A 17,481-nucleotide genomic window follows, 5' to 3' on the forward strand; every position below is an offset into this window, starting at 1 on the left:
AATTAGACGTTTACTTGGAAGTTATCACAGGGTGATCCAGGTCGCAGGCTAATTCCACCTTCGGGCAGTCCAACAACGTGTGCAAATTCGCTGGTACTGCGGCAGGTCGATGGATCGGTTCCATTTTGGCAAGCTAATTCACACAATTTACGTTTATCAATATTTGGAATTACGTTACTAGTCAAGAAACATTCAGTCAGATTCCACTCCAGGCAAATCGATCCCGTACACTCGCCGTTGATGCACAACTGTGAACAAAATTCCAAAATATTATACTATTTTCCAATACCATGTGTACAGATTTCAAAATTTTCTTTACCTGAGTCCCTTCGTTGCACCTAGTTTTATTAGCTCTTGGTAATGGCGCAGGACACTCGGAAGATCGACCATTACAGGTGGAATTGTAACTACAATCCGATTCAGCTTTACATTGAACATTTCTAGAGAGAGGAACAAACTGGCATGACTCGCTGGAACAGCATGGCCCTTGACTGGGGCTGGAAGAAAAATGACTCGTGAGATTCTTGGTTACACAGGAGGGACAATATATTCTGGGTCATGAACTTATAAAATGCAACGTCGATCATTGCATTGAAATCTATACCTGCATTGTGTTCCGTATTTCCTGGTACAGCCTTTAGCTGTCTCATTCTTTATTTTATCCAACTCTGATACCTGTCTTGGGTAACAACAGTTATCTACGCATTCATCGTCATCGTATCCGCAATCGCATTCTTCTCCAGCTTCGACGATCTTATTGCCGCAGAATGCTCCAGCAGAAGCTAGAAAAAAATAAAAACAAAATTGAATAAAATGAAATTTATTGCCAAAATCGCGAGTATACGTATCTAACATTATACACACCAGTGAAACAATTTCTTTTCTTGTTGTCTTCAATAGCATCTAGGACATTACTGATATTCCCGATACTACATTTTGAAAATTTACTATTATTCGGTCGATCCCCGCTGGTCGCTGACGCAAACATGATATAATTTCCGTGCAATCCACCAGGCCTGCATTCAGGTGGGAAATCATGCTGCGAAAATGAAATTAAAATAGGAATTAAATACAACAAATACCAGTATCGAACCACTGTTCGTCGAAATAAATCCTTACAGGTGATCCAAAATTGTGTCCTATTTCATGAGCCAACGTCAGTTGCGATACTTTCGGGGGTACTCTGCTATTGTAATTAACGAAAGTAATGATTCCAGTGTTGAGAGACCTCTTGGTGGACTGATACATTCCCCCGACCGTTTCCGTGTACGTTTTGTATTTTTCGCAAATGCCACCGGATGCGCCGGATGCGGAGGCCACCCAGGCAAGACCAAGGGTACCGCCAGTAAAATCTCTGTTAATAATATAGACTGGTGAATTCGTATTCACGTGCACAGCTTGACGTGTATATTTTAAAGTGGCATACTCTCGTCGTACCTGTAGGTGAACACATAGGCGAGACAAAAGTCCTCGTGGTTGCCGAGCGAATGCAAATTTAAAAAGTTGCTAACGTCGATATTCTCCATGCAGAACGGATTTGGCTCGCCATACGTCTGCTGTGGGGTGCACGCTGTGTCATCGTCAATCTATCGAACAGAGAATATAAATTTAACACGGGAAAGCTCGTATGCAGCCAACACGCAGAAACTAACGAGCCCTTTAATTACCTTTATCCGCTGCACCTCGAATTTAATATTCCTGTGCTTGATCCTCCCGTCGAATCTGGTGTCTCTGTAGATGTAATTCACGGCTGTAACGTGATGCGCGATCAGCGACAGTATCTCCTCCCTCGTCTTCTCCGCGTCGTGATGCAGCTGAAAGTGCAGTCGAAAAATTCAGCTACTCGATATTCGCTAACGTCACGACTAAGGGCTGGCTTACATGTAACGAGATTTTTATAATGCTACGGGGGAAAGAATGCTTGACCAAAGGGAATGCAGAGATGGAAATATTCCCCCGAGCCGAGGACATCGGAATGCTGAGACGTCTAGTTTGGGAAGAAAATGCGAAATGAAATTACGCTATGCCCCATTACCAAGGAATAGCCATACGAATATGACTGCGGCTAGGAAATGGTAGGCATTCGAAGTATTCCACGATTATGCCACGAGTTATTACCTTTTTCAGTTCAATTCTCCGTCGAGAGGTTAGGTCGATTATTATTTTAGGTTATGTGCAACGAAACTGAGTGTACACGTGCATCGAAGACTATGCGTTTTTCGTTTATGGACCGAGTATATATTTTTCTTGACTATAAGAATCGTATGTAACATAACTTCAACAAATATCAATCAATAAATTTAGGAGTTTTGACAATTTTATTATAACGAATTCATATTGAAAGTTTGAATTAACAACGTTTGTACTATTGTACCAAGATAATGTGCAATAGGTAGACAAGATAATTTTCCACGCCATCTTGTGGAATAGGGGGCCATAAAGAACCTAACCTATCATAACCTATAATAACCGGTAAATGAAAAAGAATTAGAATTTTTAAAAATGGAACCACGGGAGGTATTGTAAAAATAATTATAAATATATCGAAAGAAAAATCGCGAACTGAAATGATCAAGACGATAACGTTGAATACAGTATTTAATAAAATACCTATACATTAGCATGTAACTCGAAAGTTACACGGGTCCATAGAGGGTTAAGTATGGTATAGGTAAATAATTAATTAATTTAATAAAATAATAACAATTAAATAATTAATTAATTAAATAAAATAATAAAATAATTTACTAATTAAATAATTAGTACAGGAAAATGATTTCAATTACTATTTCTACTACTAATACTACTATTTCGATTACCTGTTCCGATATGTGTCTCCATATTAGTGGATCGGTTTGAATGAAAAGGGAACAAGTATTTTTATTATCCTCCTTCGGCCTAGTTGCTCTCCGAGTTCTGTGATGACTAGGTTCGTTAGCTTCTCTGGTATACTTGTGACCTGGCGATTCTTGAAGATCGTTCCACGATTTTAGCTGTGGCTTGAATTTCTTCTCGTTTCTGATCACTAGCTGCGAAATTTCTGGCTCGCCAGAATTTTGAATCCTTTCCATCCACTGCACCATGTCATCGGTTACTCCACAACCACCGGATTCACCTATGAAAGGTGGCAAAATATCAACGAATGCTTTGGAAATTATTTGCATGGAATTTTTATAGCGTATGTTAAGCAAAGATAATAACTTCATCCTCAGTTTCATAATTCAATTTATAATTCGGTGTTAGATATTGAACAGAATTTTCAACAGAATTGCTCTCAAATATAAACCAATTTTACTCATTCGTACATTCTCTATTAATATTAACGACTTATCGTTTTTTCGGATCTGATCTAGTAATAATTCCTGGATTTCAAATTTTTAGAACGAAAATTGGTTTATTCTGTTTTTAGAGTAAAGATCTCCATCGTATTATATTTCGATATATTTTATACATGGCACATTTTATATTGACATTAAAAATATAAAAACTGATCCCAGTAAATTTATTATAGCTCCTATTCGACTAAAACGCGAAGTGAACACTGTATCGAACATGCACTTTATCGACTGCCATTGTATTCATAATCTCTTTCCGAGTTCTATCGCGAACGAAATAATAAATGACATGATATTTCAAATATTTAATAATCAATAATCGCAGTAAGCACGTTAAAGAGTGCTGACATTTAAATCTAAAGCACTGTTGTTCAATTTATAGTACTTTAAAACTAAAAGCACGGAATACTGTTGCGCAATTAATAGTAAGCAGTTTATAATTTTGTGGATTATTGTGCAATAAAATAATCGATTAAAATCTGTTACAATTCGCGTTTATCTTTTACTCTTTTCAATTGTTCTTATTTTACTACTTTGTTCGCGGGAGGGATTAACTTAAGATGGAGATTAGCGTTTAATCTGCGATAAAATCAATGAAAGTGAAGAGATTTTCATTGTGGTAAAATAAATTTTTTACTTAGCCCCAGTCATAATTTTCTAATACAGAATGTTATAATTTTATACTTAATGTTATTTTATAACAGCATTATCATTTTGTAATAAAGAACTAATTACTCTTTGACTGTAATTAGCGTTAAAGTGCCATTTTATGGCAAAACTGGATATTTAAACGTATATAAAATTTAGAGGTTAGAGGTTCGAAGGCGATCAGATACCGCCCTAGTTCTAACCATAAAAGAATTTTACCAGACAAATCGCTCCACCAACTAAGAACGGTTTGCATTACTCGCGAGTTTGAATAAATTTTAAATTTTTCCACAGGTGAGATAAGTATAATAATATAGCGACAAGTTTCACGGTGTCCTAAGCATGTTTGACAGAGATTAACAAATGTACAGCTTATGGTGCTCTAAAAATATTTACAAACTGTTAATTTTTATTTGCTAAGCTATATATATAAAAATCTGACCTTTCTCCCATTTTACTATCCTAGCTTTTATTCAAAAAAGCAGTACGATTACGTCAAGCGCTCTCAGCTTTTGCTTTTGAAAATATGTAGTACTACGTCATCCAACAGCACTGTTGATACATTCAAGTAATATAATTTCAGTTTAAAAACGTAGTTAAATATAAATTCATAATAACTCTCTGCAAATGAATTTAAATATTACAAAGAAATATAAGAGTACCCAATTTTTGTATTATTGATTATATACCACACACAGTAGCACACAAATACAATTCAATAATACTATATACAGAAAGAAATGAGAATTAAAAATATAAGTATATGATATAATGCAGGTAATTTCCAAGTCACATATTACAAGGATAAGAAGGTAAAGAAATTTTTATTTCATAAATTTATTCAGCATTCGATAACTTTCACGACGTAATGTGAAAAAATATGCAAATAAACGTTCCCAGGAAATACCTGACCCAAAGAAGCTATTACGGAATAAGCTCAAACACTGGTTTGACTTCTCAAAAACATCAGAAAAATACTACCAACTATGTAAATTACCTAATTATTTGACAAAATATACAGTGAAAAGTCCAATTCGTCGCTAAAAACCTCGAAGTAGATGAGACTCTAAACCCTAAATATATATAAGAAAAAGTTTCCTATATATGTATGTGAAAAATGGAAAAAGTCTTTACTCGTAAGCCATGTGAATTAACGTAACGTAGGATCTTAAAAATCTGCAAATTAAATATGCAGCGGATTCACACGGGAACCTTGAGATCATTAAAATTTCCGAAGCAGCCAAGCATCTCGATCTTCAATCTAGAGTTACTACGAAGAACCCACGGGTCTAACGAATACATCTGGAAACTCGAAACGTCTGCGGGTTCCGAGGGATTTCGAATCTTTCATCGTTCGTGTTTTCGATGAGAAGCACGCGGAAGCCGGATCCGTTGAGGCGTGCACGACTGTTTCCCAGGAACATCTTCGTGGAAACTCGGATACGCGCTGGTCTGTAAGAAGCGGGAACGAAGGCGAGCGGATACGTATAACCTCAAAACTGGGCTGGAACACGCGTCTAAACGTTCGGAACTGACAACCGAGGAAGTTTCTAACGCGTCGCTGCGGAAGTGCCGATGCGCGGTTTAATTATTCGCGTAATTTCGAAATGCAGGGAGCTGTGTCTGTAAAGCGGATGCACGGACATAATGCGCCACGTAATGACAAACTTAACCGCTTCCCCTTGGGTGTCGTATCGTCCGTAACGACGATGCTATTATTTTGAGGACGTGGTCAGCCGCGTATATACGTATGGGTGTGAAATCATACTTCCTCTTTCACTCTGCCGGCGACCGCAGCGACACGCCGGCAGACGAGCGAAGCTGCACACCGAGCAACACGGAGCCAGGCCATCGCGCACGCGACACACTGCATCATTTTTTACGAGTCGAGATTTCGGCGCGGTTATTAATGCTTCCTCTGTGCTATTAAACGCGATCCATTACTTTAAAAATTCAGCTTTAAAAAGCGCTGCTTTGACGATTCCCCGCTCGCTGTTTATCCCGTTTGTTGTCCGGGACAAGCGACGGGTGTCAGTACCTTTTGAAATTCTGAACAATGCGAACGTGGCCATAAATTTATTTGCTCTACAGTGTCACGCGGCCGAGGGCGATGTACGTATCCGGCGATTCAGTTTTAAAACGTAATTAATGCTTGTTCATTTCTCTTTTCATTTAGTCGCGGATATTTTAACGTCTTATCGTCGCAGCAGCTTCTTTCCTGTTATTTTAATTACGATTCCCATTTATCCTTTCCTTTCGAGATATTAATTCCATTTAATCCGATATATTACGAGATCAAAATTCACGAATTATTGCGTTCGAATTATCGCACGTTAAGGAGATAAATATTTTGTTATGGCTTAAAATATATTCCTGGGTGAATTTGGAGGTTGATAAGTGGCAAGAATTCGGATTCTGTGATTAAGTACATATTTACGAAATAATGATACAAGTGGTTTTCATGGAACTATAAGATATATAACGAAATGTTAATTATTTTCTCTCATAAGTGCACTACACGTGGATATTTCTATCAAAGGAAGAGTACTTAGCACTGTGTGAACTTTTAAATTGCAAAGCTAAGTATAAACACGCTTCTCAAAAGTGTAGCATAAAGAAGCCAAGATAATTATGCAGTACTGGGTTCCTTGCGGTTCCTTTTGATTTGCGCACGCTTTTAACAAACGTGCTATATTAACTTATTCTACTACTAATTATTAATTTACATTATGCTTGAGAGGATGTTGAAGTTGGGGAGGAAAAGTTTCTAGTACCAATTGCATGTGCCAATTACCATCTCTCCTGTCATAATTAAAAAAGGAAATTAAACAAAATTATTTTTCATCTTAAACCACGATAAAAGAAATTGTAAATATAACAGGAAAGGTAGAAAATACACGTCTCTTGAAGATAAAATTTCGTTTTAATTACTTGCAACGAACTGTGCTCAGATTTAGACGCCAAGCTTATTAAAGCACGTTATCATATTGCGCTAACAATAGGACACCTGCTTATTTCGTTTGTAAGTAGTGATCCTTTTACATTAGATTATAGCATGTTACGGTACATGGTACATTGTATAATAAATTATTAACGGGAAAAAATAATTTCAAAAATTGCCATTTATAGAATTACCGAATTTCTTATAATGACTATCGTTTTAAAGTAAACGAATTGCAATATTTTATTTCATTCTGCAATTCTATTAATGTCTGTAGAGGAGGCCAGCATGGTATAATAATTATTAATATAATATTTATTCGAACAGGCAGGTGTGCAAGAAAACAACTCGTACGTACAGAAGGTGCACTCTTTCACAGCTTTGACACATATTATATTCAAATTGCAACCAACGTATGTATATATGACGTGTAGATTGCACGAAAATAATTGCTTCGTGTACTGCCTGTTAATTATTAGTCGTGTAAAAATAAAGCAGCATATCACCTCATAACAAAAAATCTTACCCTACTTCTCCCGCGAAATACGTATTTTAAAGGAATAAAGCGACGTCGCGAACATTGACGAAAAAAAGGGAAGAAAACAAAACTTCGGGCTTGTACCTCGCAGAGTCACGAACAGGAGCCCCTTGCAAGCTTGACATTCTTTTAAATCTTTCACGATAACCTAGCGTTAAAAAGTTAAGATTTGGACCGGCATATTTTTTCCCTTTAAACTGAACGATACTGAACAAAATATTTTAATTATATTGTAGTTTCAAGCTTAAACCGAGTCCCGCAAAAAATATTTAGAACTTCCATTTCCTGCTATACCCGAGTTCGTTCTACTTTCAACGAGTATGCATTTTTAAAAATTCGTAAGGTATAAAATTCGTAAGGTTTTCAGTACGAGGCGTGGTATACAGTTTTTCGTTCTAATAATTTTCATGTCAGCAACACGATATCGTAGAGAAATTGACATTGGTCATACGAGTCTAATAATTGTCCAAGAAATTTTAAGTTTCTCTCTAATCTATGATATCCAACAGGTGATTATCGTGGAGCTTACTTCCCTGAACACGAATCCGTAATCCAGGCTGTTCTATCACTCGCCGTTTTCGAAAAATGTGAGTTTTCCTGAACAGACGGGGTTCTTATCTAAAATGAAGTATTACGTAAGAAGTAAGAAGGTCAGGAGGTTCATTGTTGTCTTACAAGTTAGGCAAGAGTATCCGGAGTTTAATATTAGTATTATAATTAATATTATTCGTGCTCCTGAATAATTATAATGGATCATCGAAGTTTAAGAATAAGCCTCAGAGCGTACTTCCTACGTAAGTTCTTGCACTTTTACGAGAAATTCTTTATCTGACACGAATTTGCTACACAGTAGCGTATTCTGTAGCCTTTTCTGAAAGAAACCATCCAAGAACAATATTAAAAGGATGTTCAATATTCAAAAGACGGTGAAATATATATCGGGAACCCGTAGCGAGATTTTGCCGCCATTTGCAGCCATTGTTCGCACATCTTGATTCGTCAAGGACGTAGTCACGCGTAATGGAAACCAAAATCATTGTCCAGTAAATTTCATTATTCATATATATCACAGGTGAATCTTCTCATGTATTCTTTTATACTAATCGTAAAATTATAAGAAATTTAGCTGGATCACTTGTTTTATTTGAAACAGGTTCGGTATTTGATACTTAAATACGAATTACTTTTTAATATAAAATTGTTAAAAAAGCTCCTACCTAACTTTTAAGATGAGAATGAATCTTCCAATGTTCTTATTTTTTATGTAATATATTATTTTAGCAAAAAATCGTGCGTTTTGAGAAAAACTCACAATTTTCGAAAACTGTAGGTGATGTAGTAATTTCGATTACGGATTGGCCTTCAGGAAAGTAAGCTCTACAATAATTATTCGATGCATATCACAGACTAAAATTCATATTGAACAGTATAATTGGTCGTTTATTGCATAAATTAATATTTAGTATAGTAATATAAGTTTAGTAATTATTCATTGGTTGATAATGATCAGGGAAGATCAGTGTAAATAAATTATATTTTATATTGTAATTTAAAATTAGGGAAATCTCTAATAAAACAAAATTTATAAAAATTTATGAAATAAACAGTTTGTAATTATTCTTAAGCTAAAACTAGTTTCAAAATGAAATTGAAAAATTTATTTAAAACATTCAATTTAAAAATTTTCAAGGAAAAATAATTCGAATTAAACGTGCACTATTTGCTGTATGAATAAAAATTACATGATTTCGTGAAGTTTATTTACGTATGTTACTGAGTTTCAAAGATCACTTTGAATATTTCAAATGGTACATCCTATGTTTATTCATGCAACTCAAAAGAGTATCAGATGAATAAAAAAGCCATCGAGTATCGAGGCATGGTATCGAGGCTGTCGGCTGTCGACGTCACATATACCTGTATATGGCTTGAAAAGGAATTGATTGTAAGTTTTAAAAGAGTCACGAGATACATAAATGTACATAAAAGCAAAATAATAGAAAAAAGTTTATAAAAATTAAAATATTTCTTTACTTAAAATACTTAAATAAACTTAAAACTAAGTAAATACTAAAAACTTAAAATATTACGTAGTTCTACCGTTTTCGATATTTTATTCTTCGCCATTTATATCATTAAAATTTAAAAACTTGCTTAACAAATAACCCCACCTACAAATATGCACATATATTTCTAACAATACCAAGTTCGTACAGTTTGACCCGTTTAAACTACGAGTCTGACTCGTAGTAAATGTTCCAAACTGAAACACGTGGCAAGGAATTTGATTTATAGTGCATAACCTAGACCAAAGCTATATTTGAAACCATACCTAGTATTTACATATATGCGTCAAGTGAAAATACGTATCACGTGAAAGTCCACACGAAGCGCCAAACAAAATGTTGCAGTTTGTCTAGACAAAGTACAAAATAAATTTCGAATAGGTTAATTCAATATTTAGTAGCTTATAAAACACGTACAAATTTATTTGAAATATTTAGGAACCGAAGAATTTACGAAATATTTCACCAGCATTTCGTATCTCTCAGACACGCTATCGATATTAGAGGTTAACTACAGTTCCATCCAAAAATCGACGATCCAGATCATAATCTCTCCTAACAAGCTGCATAAAATTGAGTGGCATGTAACCCGTACTCTGTTATAATCCAAGCGACAGTCGATTATACTAACCTACGCAACCAAATTGAAGTATCCCTGCATCGATAACTCTGTATTAATCCCGTCGGCCGCGAGAGGGCAGCACCGGCGGTCCGAGGGACGAAGGCAAGCGCCAGCTCGTGGTCGATTCGCAATATTTATAGCTGGTTAACCCCATAACGGTAACCGATTAGTATCACCGTTGCATTCTTCCGTCTAAATACTCTTTGTACTTTTTTCGCAGTCGAATCATGGACGTACCACGAACAAGAACAAGCCGATATCGTTGGTCTTGGTATCCCGGATAATTGCAGCGGTCACCGCAGGTTTTATTGGCGGGTTAACCCGTGAGCCACGAGCTTTAATGACTTGGCGTTTCGATGTGACGATATTGGCCAACTTTATTGATACTACCTACGCGCAGCGTTAATACGGATTACCGTTCTACGAGGTAGCAAAGAGACAAACGTTCATCGGCCTCCACGCAAACCTTTCGCTTTTACACCATTCGTGCTATCAAAGGAAACTTGGCAGATTGGATCGTGATTTATAACGACGTGTCGTATACCATGATCGATGTGAGCAATGATCGAACGAGGGAAAGATGGATTTCAGTTGAAGCTTGCCTTACCACGAAAACAGACCGGGACGTAATAAGAATTTACGACTCCGCAATCGAAATGCATCGCCAATTTTGCTAAACAAATTTAACCAGAACGAGGAAATTCGTGACCGTTGTTCATAGGAAAAATATGAGTACGAGTTCGTGCAAATGTTGGCGGAAAAATTACGCGAGGAAATGCGGCTTTGAGAAAAAATTTCAGTTCCAAAACTGTAGTTAGAATCGACGAAAGTTTAAGCGGTGAAGTTGTTGGGAAGTCAATAAAAATTCAGCAACACTACTGAAATAAATTGAAATATGTCACAGCCACATCATATGATACTGAACTACAAGTATATACGTGAAATTATAAAATAAATTCAATTGCAAAATTGATTATAATAATATGAATTAAATATAATTAATGTGGAAGATATAGCTGTAATTTGTTGCAATTTGAATTATAATCAAAATGTACAGATAATCTACTATTATAAATTAAAATATGTCACAGCCACATCATATGATACTGAACTACAAGTATATACATGAAATCATAAGATAAATTCAATTGCAAAACTGATTATAATAATATGAATTAAATACAGTTAATGTGGAAAATATAGCTGTAATTTGTTGCAATTAGAATTATAATCATAATGTATAAATAATCTATTATTCTACCATATTGTTTATACATTTTACAACTAATTTTATAAACAGCAAGTGATTACTTATACAAATTTAATTTGTAACTTAAGAAAAGCTGAGAAATCGATGGTTTTATTGAACTATAATTAATTATTTCATTGCATTATAAATATATCAGATATTTTTAATCTTTTCATTCTATCTGATATACTCAGAAATTCGATATTCTGGTAACCTGTTAGGGAAGATCCTTTTAGTAATCTAACTTTTTGGTTATATTCAATTGCATTATCAAATTAGTATTATTTACATTACAAATTAATATTATTAATATTATAAAATTAGATTTATTAGTTAATCTACTGTATCATATCTGAGCATGTTCGATGTTTTGTCAGAACTGCAACCTTCGTTATCAATCGTTCCTGAATATACTGATACTGTATTGAATCACAGGTTTCAGGATACGTTAATGGTATCTCTGATGAAGCTATATGGTTACAGTACTGGCGAAACGTTAGTATACTCTTCTACAACGATACGCTTTACGTCAAAAGCCTTCTCACAATATCAATTGTTGAACTAAATAACAGCTATATCCAATTTCATATCTGTATAGTTGAACAATGGAATTATTTGCAGTAATATAAAATATTAAGGAATACACCAAGTAAATGAACGTTAAAGATATCTACTATACAAATTTCCTACTTTTCTTAACTCAAGTATTCCTGTAAAATTAAAAACATAAAGTTTAAAATTATTTAGATTATTAAAATTAAGATTATCCCTCTAAAATTATTCCTCTAAAAATAAAGACACCTGTAAAGCATTTTCATCGTGAAACGATGCTTACTAATTTAGTCTCTAAATTTAAGCAATTAAATTCTCCAAGTTTACGATTCTGTTATATTTCAATGTAATTAAAAGGACTCAAAAAGTTCTCTTATATTTTAACTGCACGAGAGAGTATTAATACAAAAATTAAAACGTTAATCCGTGACACTAGTAGATGCGGTTTATCGTTGGGGATGTACGCGACTTATGCTCCGTTCACAATTGCGTTGGCGAGCAGTTCGTCGACAGTCTGGACACTTCGCGAGCAGCTTACCACGAATTAATTCATCTCTATAAGTTCAACTCCATAACTACTTGTATTCTGTTCGCGAACTGTACACCGGCTTCAATGAAGATATGATGCTGCTTTTGTTCGCAAACATACGTTGGTCGATGTAAACGCGACATTATATAAACACCTCCTACTCCAGATTTCATTATAATATTCGTTGCATTCTGATATTATTTTAAAAACAACAAATTATATATTTCAAAAGAGTTTACAGTTATAAAAATGTTAAATATTCCGTACCATTCACGTTTGCATAAATTTGAAACATTACTGCACGTATTTATACAAATTTAAAATATTCTATGCAGAAAGAAAATAAATAATTCAGAATTGAAATAAATCCGGAGATGGCGCTCCTTAACCACCCAACGCCCCCTATACGTCTCGAATCGTTCCAGCTGTCGAATATAAACTACTCGCATAACGCATGGCCGACTTTCTAACCTCAATCTATTGCTTTCATGGACTGTAAATATAACTGAACTCGAGAACGACAGAATGGATTTCTAATATTCAGAAAGGAAAGGTAAAAGAAATTTGTTCATCGGTCAGAATCAGTCCCCTAATCAGCCTCAGAACATCCATCGAACATTAATTTTGCAGATTCACAACAGCACGCGTATATCCAGCACGCAAACAGGCAAGATGGCGGCGGCTTGTCCGCGAAGCGCAATATGGACGAGGAGCACGATAAATATTATACGCGATACGGCAACTGTTTATTTAAGCGCCAGTTATTTGCACAAATGCTGTAAACACGGTAGAGGTTGTTGGACCAGGATGAAATCCGCAAGCGTATCTATAGAAACGGCGTTGCAGACGACGTCTAATTCGGACTCAGCGAACACCTTCCACCCGTTTATTCCTTGTTTCCCTCGCAGTCCGTATATGCGCCCGAATAGACTACTTTCTTCCGTAATGATATCACGAATAGCGCGTGGAATTCACGCTATCAACCTGCTCGCCGGAGACCGTACCTTTATATGGAAAGTGTAATCTCTCTGTATGGCGCGGACTGGTTTCAAACTGGAATAGAGTACTGCAAACTGGTTCAGACAACCAGTTAGTTACCAAAGTATTTGGTAACGAGTGTTCTTTAAGTTAAATTCTTCGGCTTTCCGAAGAAACAGTGGCAAGAATACCGTCGCGTGTAAATATAAATTATATATTAATTTATGGTTTGCTGCCATGCGCAAAAGTAAAGTGTGATATAATGGCTGCTTTTTTACTGGTAACTTGATTAACTGTTTATGGAACAGGTTTGGTTTATGACACTGTCAATGACTTTAGCATTTTATATACATGGTTGGAAAAAGATGTTAACCTGTTATATGGCTGCTGATATTTTGGAATTAACACTCTGTAACTCAAATCTTGTTTGTTTGGGACAGAAGGAATTTTTATTAATCAGCGTTTTTGTTGTGGTAGAAAGTTTGGAGGCTTAGAACTTTATCTAACAATAAGGTATTTTGTTCCATTCTTTAGTTATGTTATATTACAGTACATCCATTTAGTAATAAAATAACATAAAAATCTCAAAATTATTAAGAATAAATTTATCATGTTTTTCCTATGTGAGCTTTATTTGTATTAAATGAATTAAATAATGACTATGTATTATATAATATGATATAAATCGATTAATTCTATGTTCATGTTTATTACTTATTGTTCAAGTCCAATATTATAAAAGCAAAAAAATATATATTTCAGTAAATTCAGTTAATTTTTATTTAATATTTAATATTTAAAAATAAGTACTCTATTTTACATTTACCACTAGACCATTTTCTTATATTAGTGTTATATTATGTAAATGTGGCTTTGTTAATACTAAAAGATTAAAATTAAATCAGCAAGAACAGCATTACGGTAGGCAAAGAAATAGCAATTATAACTACTTTTTATAATTCGTTGTAGTATGCATGCTATTACGCTACTTACAATTAGTACTAATTAATATCGTTGCTGCATAGTATTATTAAACTGAATGCGAGGAAAGTATTTTAATAAACATTATGGTTCAAAGGAAATTCGTAACTTGGCAATAAAATCCCATTATTTAGAAATGTATGTGAGATATTCCGTATAGCAGACAAACATAAATTACTATAATTCAAAATAATATAATATTTAAAATGAAATTTACGTTACAAATATTTCAGCATATTTTACCTTTAGACTTCTTGTATTACAGCAAACCCTTTAAATTAATATTTGATAATACAACATTAAAGGAATCTACAGCATTTTGATTATAATCCATCTTGAAAATTCATTAAAGTATGATCTCTGATGTCGTGGAAGTTCTATATAAACTGTTTGGAATACTACAAATTAAAGGACAAGCAATTAAAAACATATTTCATAAAACAGAATTATTTTTATATTTATAAATACAATTTTTATGAAATAAAAATCATTAACTTTTTAATTAACTATCTATGCGAGTATCAAAGGTAAACACATAGAGAGAATAAGAAAAGTAAATATAACTTCCAATTAACATAAAACAAAAATAGAGAGATTTCAATCTCACTCAACAAGTTTCATTCATATTTCTCCTATGAATACACATAATAATTCAAGTTCCAATAATTCTTAATTTACCAACCCCAAAATTGCAGTGCAATATCAAGAGTTATACTGCCACGAATGCATCACCCAATTACTCTCACTGAAAAATACAAACATATGAATGGCATATCAACTAACCTCAAACCAGAATCTAACCTTCGTATATCTCTATGCTACTGTTACATAACCTACAACACGCAGCTTCGCACGAAGACCTACCGACGGAGAAAGTTGGCCAGCATTATCTTGAACGTTACCGGAACAAGGCGAAAGGTGGCGAGGCGAGAGGACGGCATCGGCTTGGCGGAAGCGAGTTTAAAAAAGGACGTCTGGAAAGGCAACAGAGGTGCGTGCACGCAATGTCGCCGACACATCTTTCCCCGAGGCAAATGGACCGGAAAGCGCAATGTTCCTCGTCTGAATCAAACCGTACTCGCGTCGTTAGGCACTCTTACTCGGCGAGTCCTCGAAGCTTAGCCTCCTAGCTATGCTACTTGTTTGAATTCGACTCTCCAGCCAGCGCATATATATAGAGAGCTGCGCGCGCATGCGAGGCGCACCTCGTTGCGTCTGTGCCTCTGTTCACGTTGCGCGCAGCTCGCAGTCGGTTACGCAGACCGGCGTGTATCGTTAAGGCGATTCGCTTAAAAACTGTACACGGCTGGATGCTCCTTTAAGGATGCCTCGTAACGCCGACTAAACTGTCGTCCGACGGCTCGAGGAGGGGAGAGAACGTGTACATCGCGTGGCAAAGGGGTGTCCGTCCAAGTGTGTAAACGCAGGGTCGTGTGGCACCGTTGCGAATATTATGTCGGCGCGACCTGTACGGATCTATACAGACGCTGCTCAGAGTCATGCAGAAGAGCCGTGCGCTTTCTACCAACGGACCTTTCTTCTGCACGCTAGCCGGCTTTTATCCATCGCCGCGACTCGCAATCTTTTTACAGAAGATGGAATTTACGGAAGGTGCGATTATCGGGTCGATAGGCGCTACACGAGGACAGGACTGCTCGTGTGTCTATCTCTATACGACACGCGCGGCTGGTTAGTCGAACCAACGACTGCTGACCATTTCACGCTATGCTTACTAGAATTCTTGTATACCTATCTCTATGGACACGTGCCAATTTGACGCATGAACGAAGTCCGATATTTTCTTTAAAAAGTCAACTTATAAATCAACGTAATTATAAAGTATTAACACTTTACATTCGACGATTTTGTCGTTAGAGAAAAATAGTAATTTAAAGTCTTTCTACCATACAATCGAGGATATTTTAAAAATAATAAATAAGAAATCATATACAAATTAAGACGTAATTAAGAATTATTTTACTTCGACGTTCCACGCATCGTTGGGTAATTTGAAATTTAATATATTAATTAACATCGATTTTTAGAATCTGATAAAATGGCGCCTCTCGAGTGCAAAGGATTAAGGTGGTATTTCATGTAATCCGGTTTAAAAAAATCAATTTTTTTTTTTTCCATTTTCTCAAAGTGTACGATGTCGAAAATGTCTGTGTCAAAGGATTTTTTCGAATTGGTAAAGTTAGCAGCGTTATAGATGTTTAAAGTTCGGTGTACAGCCATTGTACAACGGGTATCAAAATCTTCAAACGCGTTTTTCTCGAAACCGTGTTTTTTGGACTGGCTGACAGGATATTTCGCGTTTTAGTTGACCGATTGACGTGAAATTTGCAGGATATCTTCATCGGATGTACCTTTATCGCGAGAACCACGGATTTCGAAATCAGATGTCTTTTTCTATTTTTGTTTATCGCCCAAAGGACGAAAGGCACGAGGAAAATCGATATTTAAATTTCAAAATGCTGTCACTTTTTTAATTGTCGAAATTTCGCTGTTTTGGTGGTTCATGCTACAGCCGTATTTATACTAATTAAGATGCTTTTTAGTTTTCTCGTTTCGGATAATTAGATGGTCCTGAATCAATGTCTGCCATTCGAGCCTGTTTTTAAAATCATGCTTAACTTAGGGCTACATAATTTCCACAATTTTCAATAATTTTGTTGAAACAAAAATTGTAAATATTCTTTAAGTGTAAATCAATCTGAGTGCGAAAATTGCATACCAAAATGTAACATGGTTTTCTTAGAGACAAATTCCAAAAATGTCGAATTTTATAGGCCGGATTGCAACAATACCCCCTTAAGGTTCGTGACGCTGGAGCCGAATAAATATTTTTATGACTCAGCGAGTAATGTCTTCTAGGTCCAATGAAAACTAGATTTAGCTCTTTATTAGATAAACGTTACACTACACCATAATTACATTACAATTCGACCTAGCATATAGTTAATTTACTTTCTTAGATACATGTGCGAGTTAATAACGCCTTGCATACTAAAACTGAATACCAAGAATTATTATAGTTTC

The 17,481-nt window shown here is 35.3% G+C and overlaps 1 protein-coding gene across 3 annotated transcripts in view; it reads right to left on the reverse strand.

Moving 5' to 3' along the window:
• Positions 1-17,481, reverse strand: part of kuz (zinc-dependent metalloprotease kuz) — a 78,124-nt gene that overhangs the window by 2,504 nt on the left and 58,139 nt on the right. For all 3 annotated transcript variants that reach the window (XM_017909219.1, XM_017909211.1, XM_017909205.1), the window contains exons 4-11: positions 2,820-3,115; positions 1,668-1,814; positions 1,438-1,586; positions 1,120-1,354; positions 865-1,039; positions 605-782; positions 320-497; positions 15-248 (exon numbers count right to left, since the gene is read on the reverse strand). In XM_017909219.1, coding sequence (XP_017764708.1) covers positions 15-248; positions 320-497; positions 605-782; positions 865-1,039; positions 1,120-1,354; positions 1,438-1,586; positions 1,668-1,814; positions 2,820-3,115 — 1,592 coding nt within the window. The remainder of the gene's footprint in view (positions 1-14; positions 249-319; positions 498-604; positions 783-864; positions 1,040-1,119; positions 1,355-1,437; positions 1,587-1,667; positions 1,815-2,819; positions 3,116-17,481) is intronic.

Source organism: Eufriesea mexicana, unplaced genomic scaffold (assembly GCF_001483705.2).
Source record: "Eufriesea mexicana isolate 0111107269 unplaced genomic scaffold, ASM148370v2 scaffold53, whole genome shotgun sequence".
Taxonomy (NCBI): domain Eukaryota; kingdom Metazoa; phylum Arthropoda; class Insecta; order Hymenoptera; family Apidae; genus Eufriesea; species Eufriesea mexicana.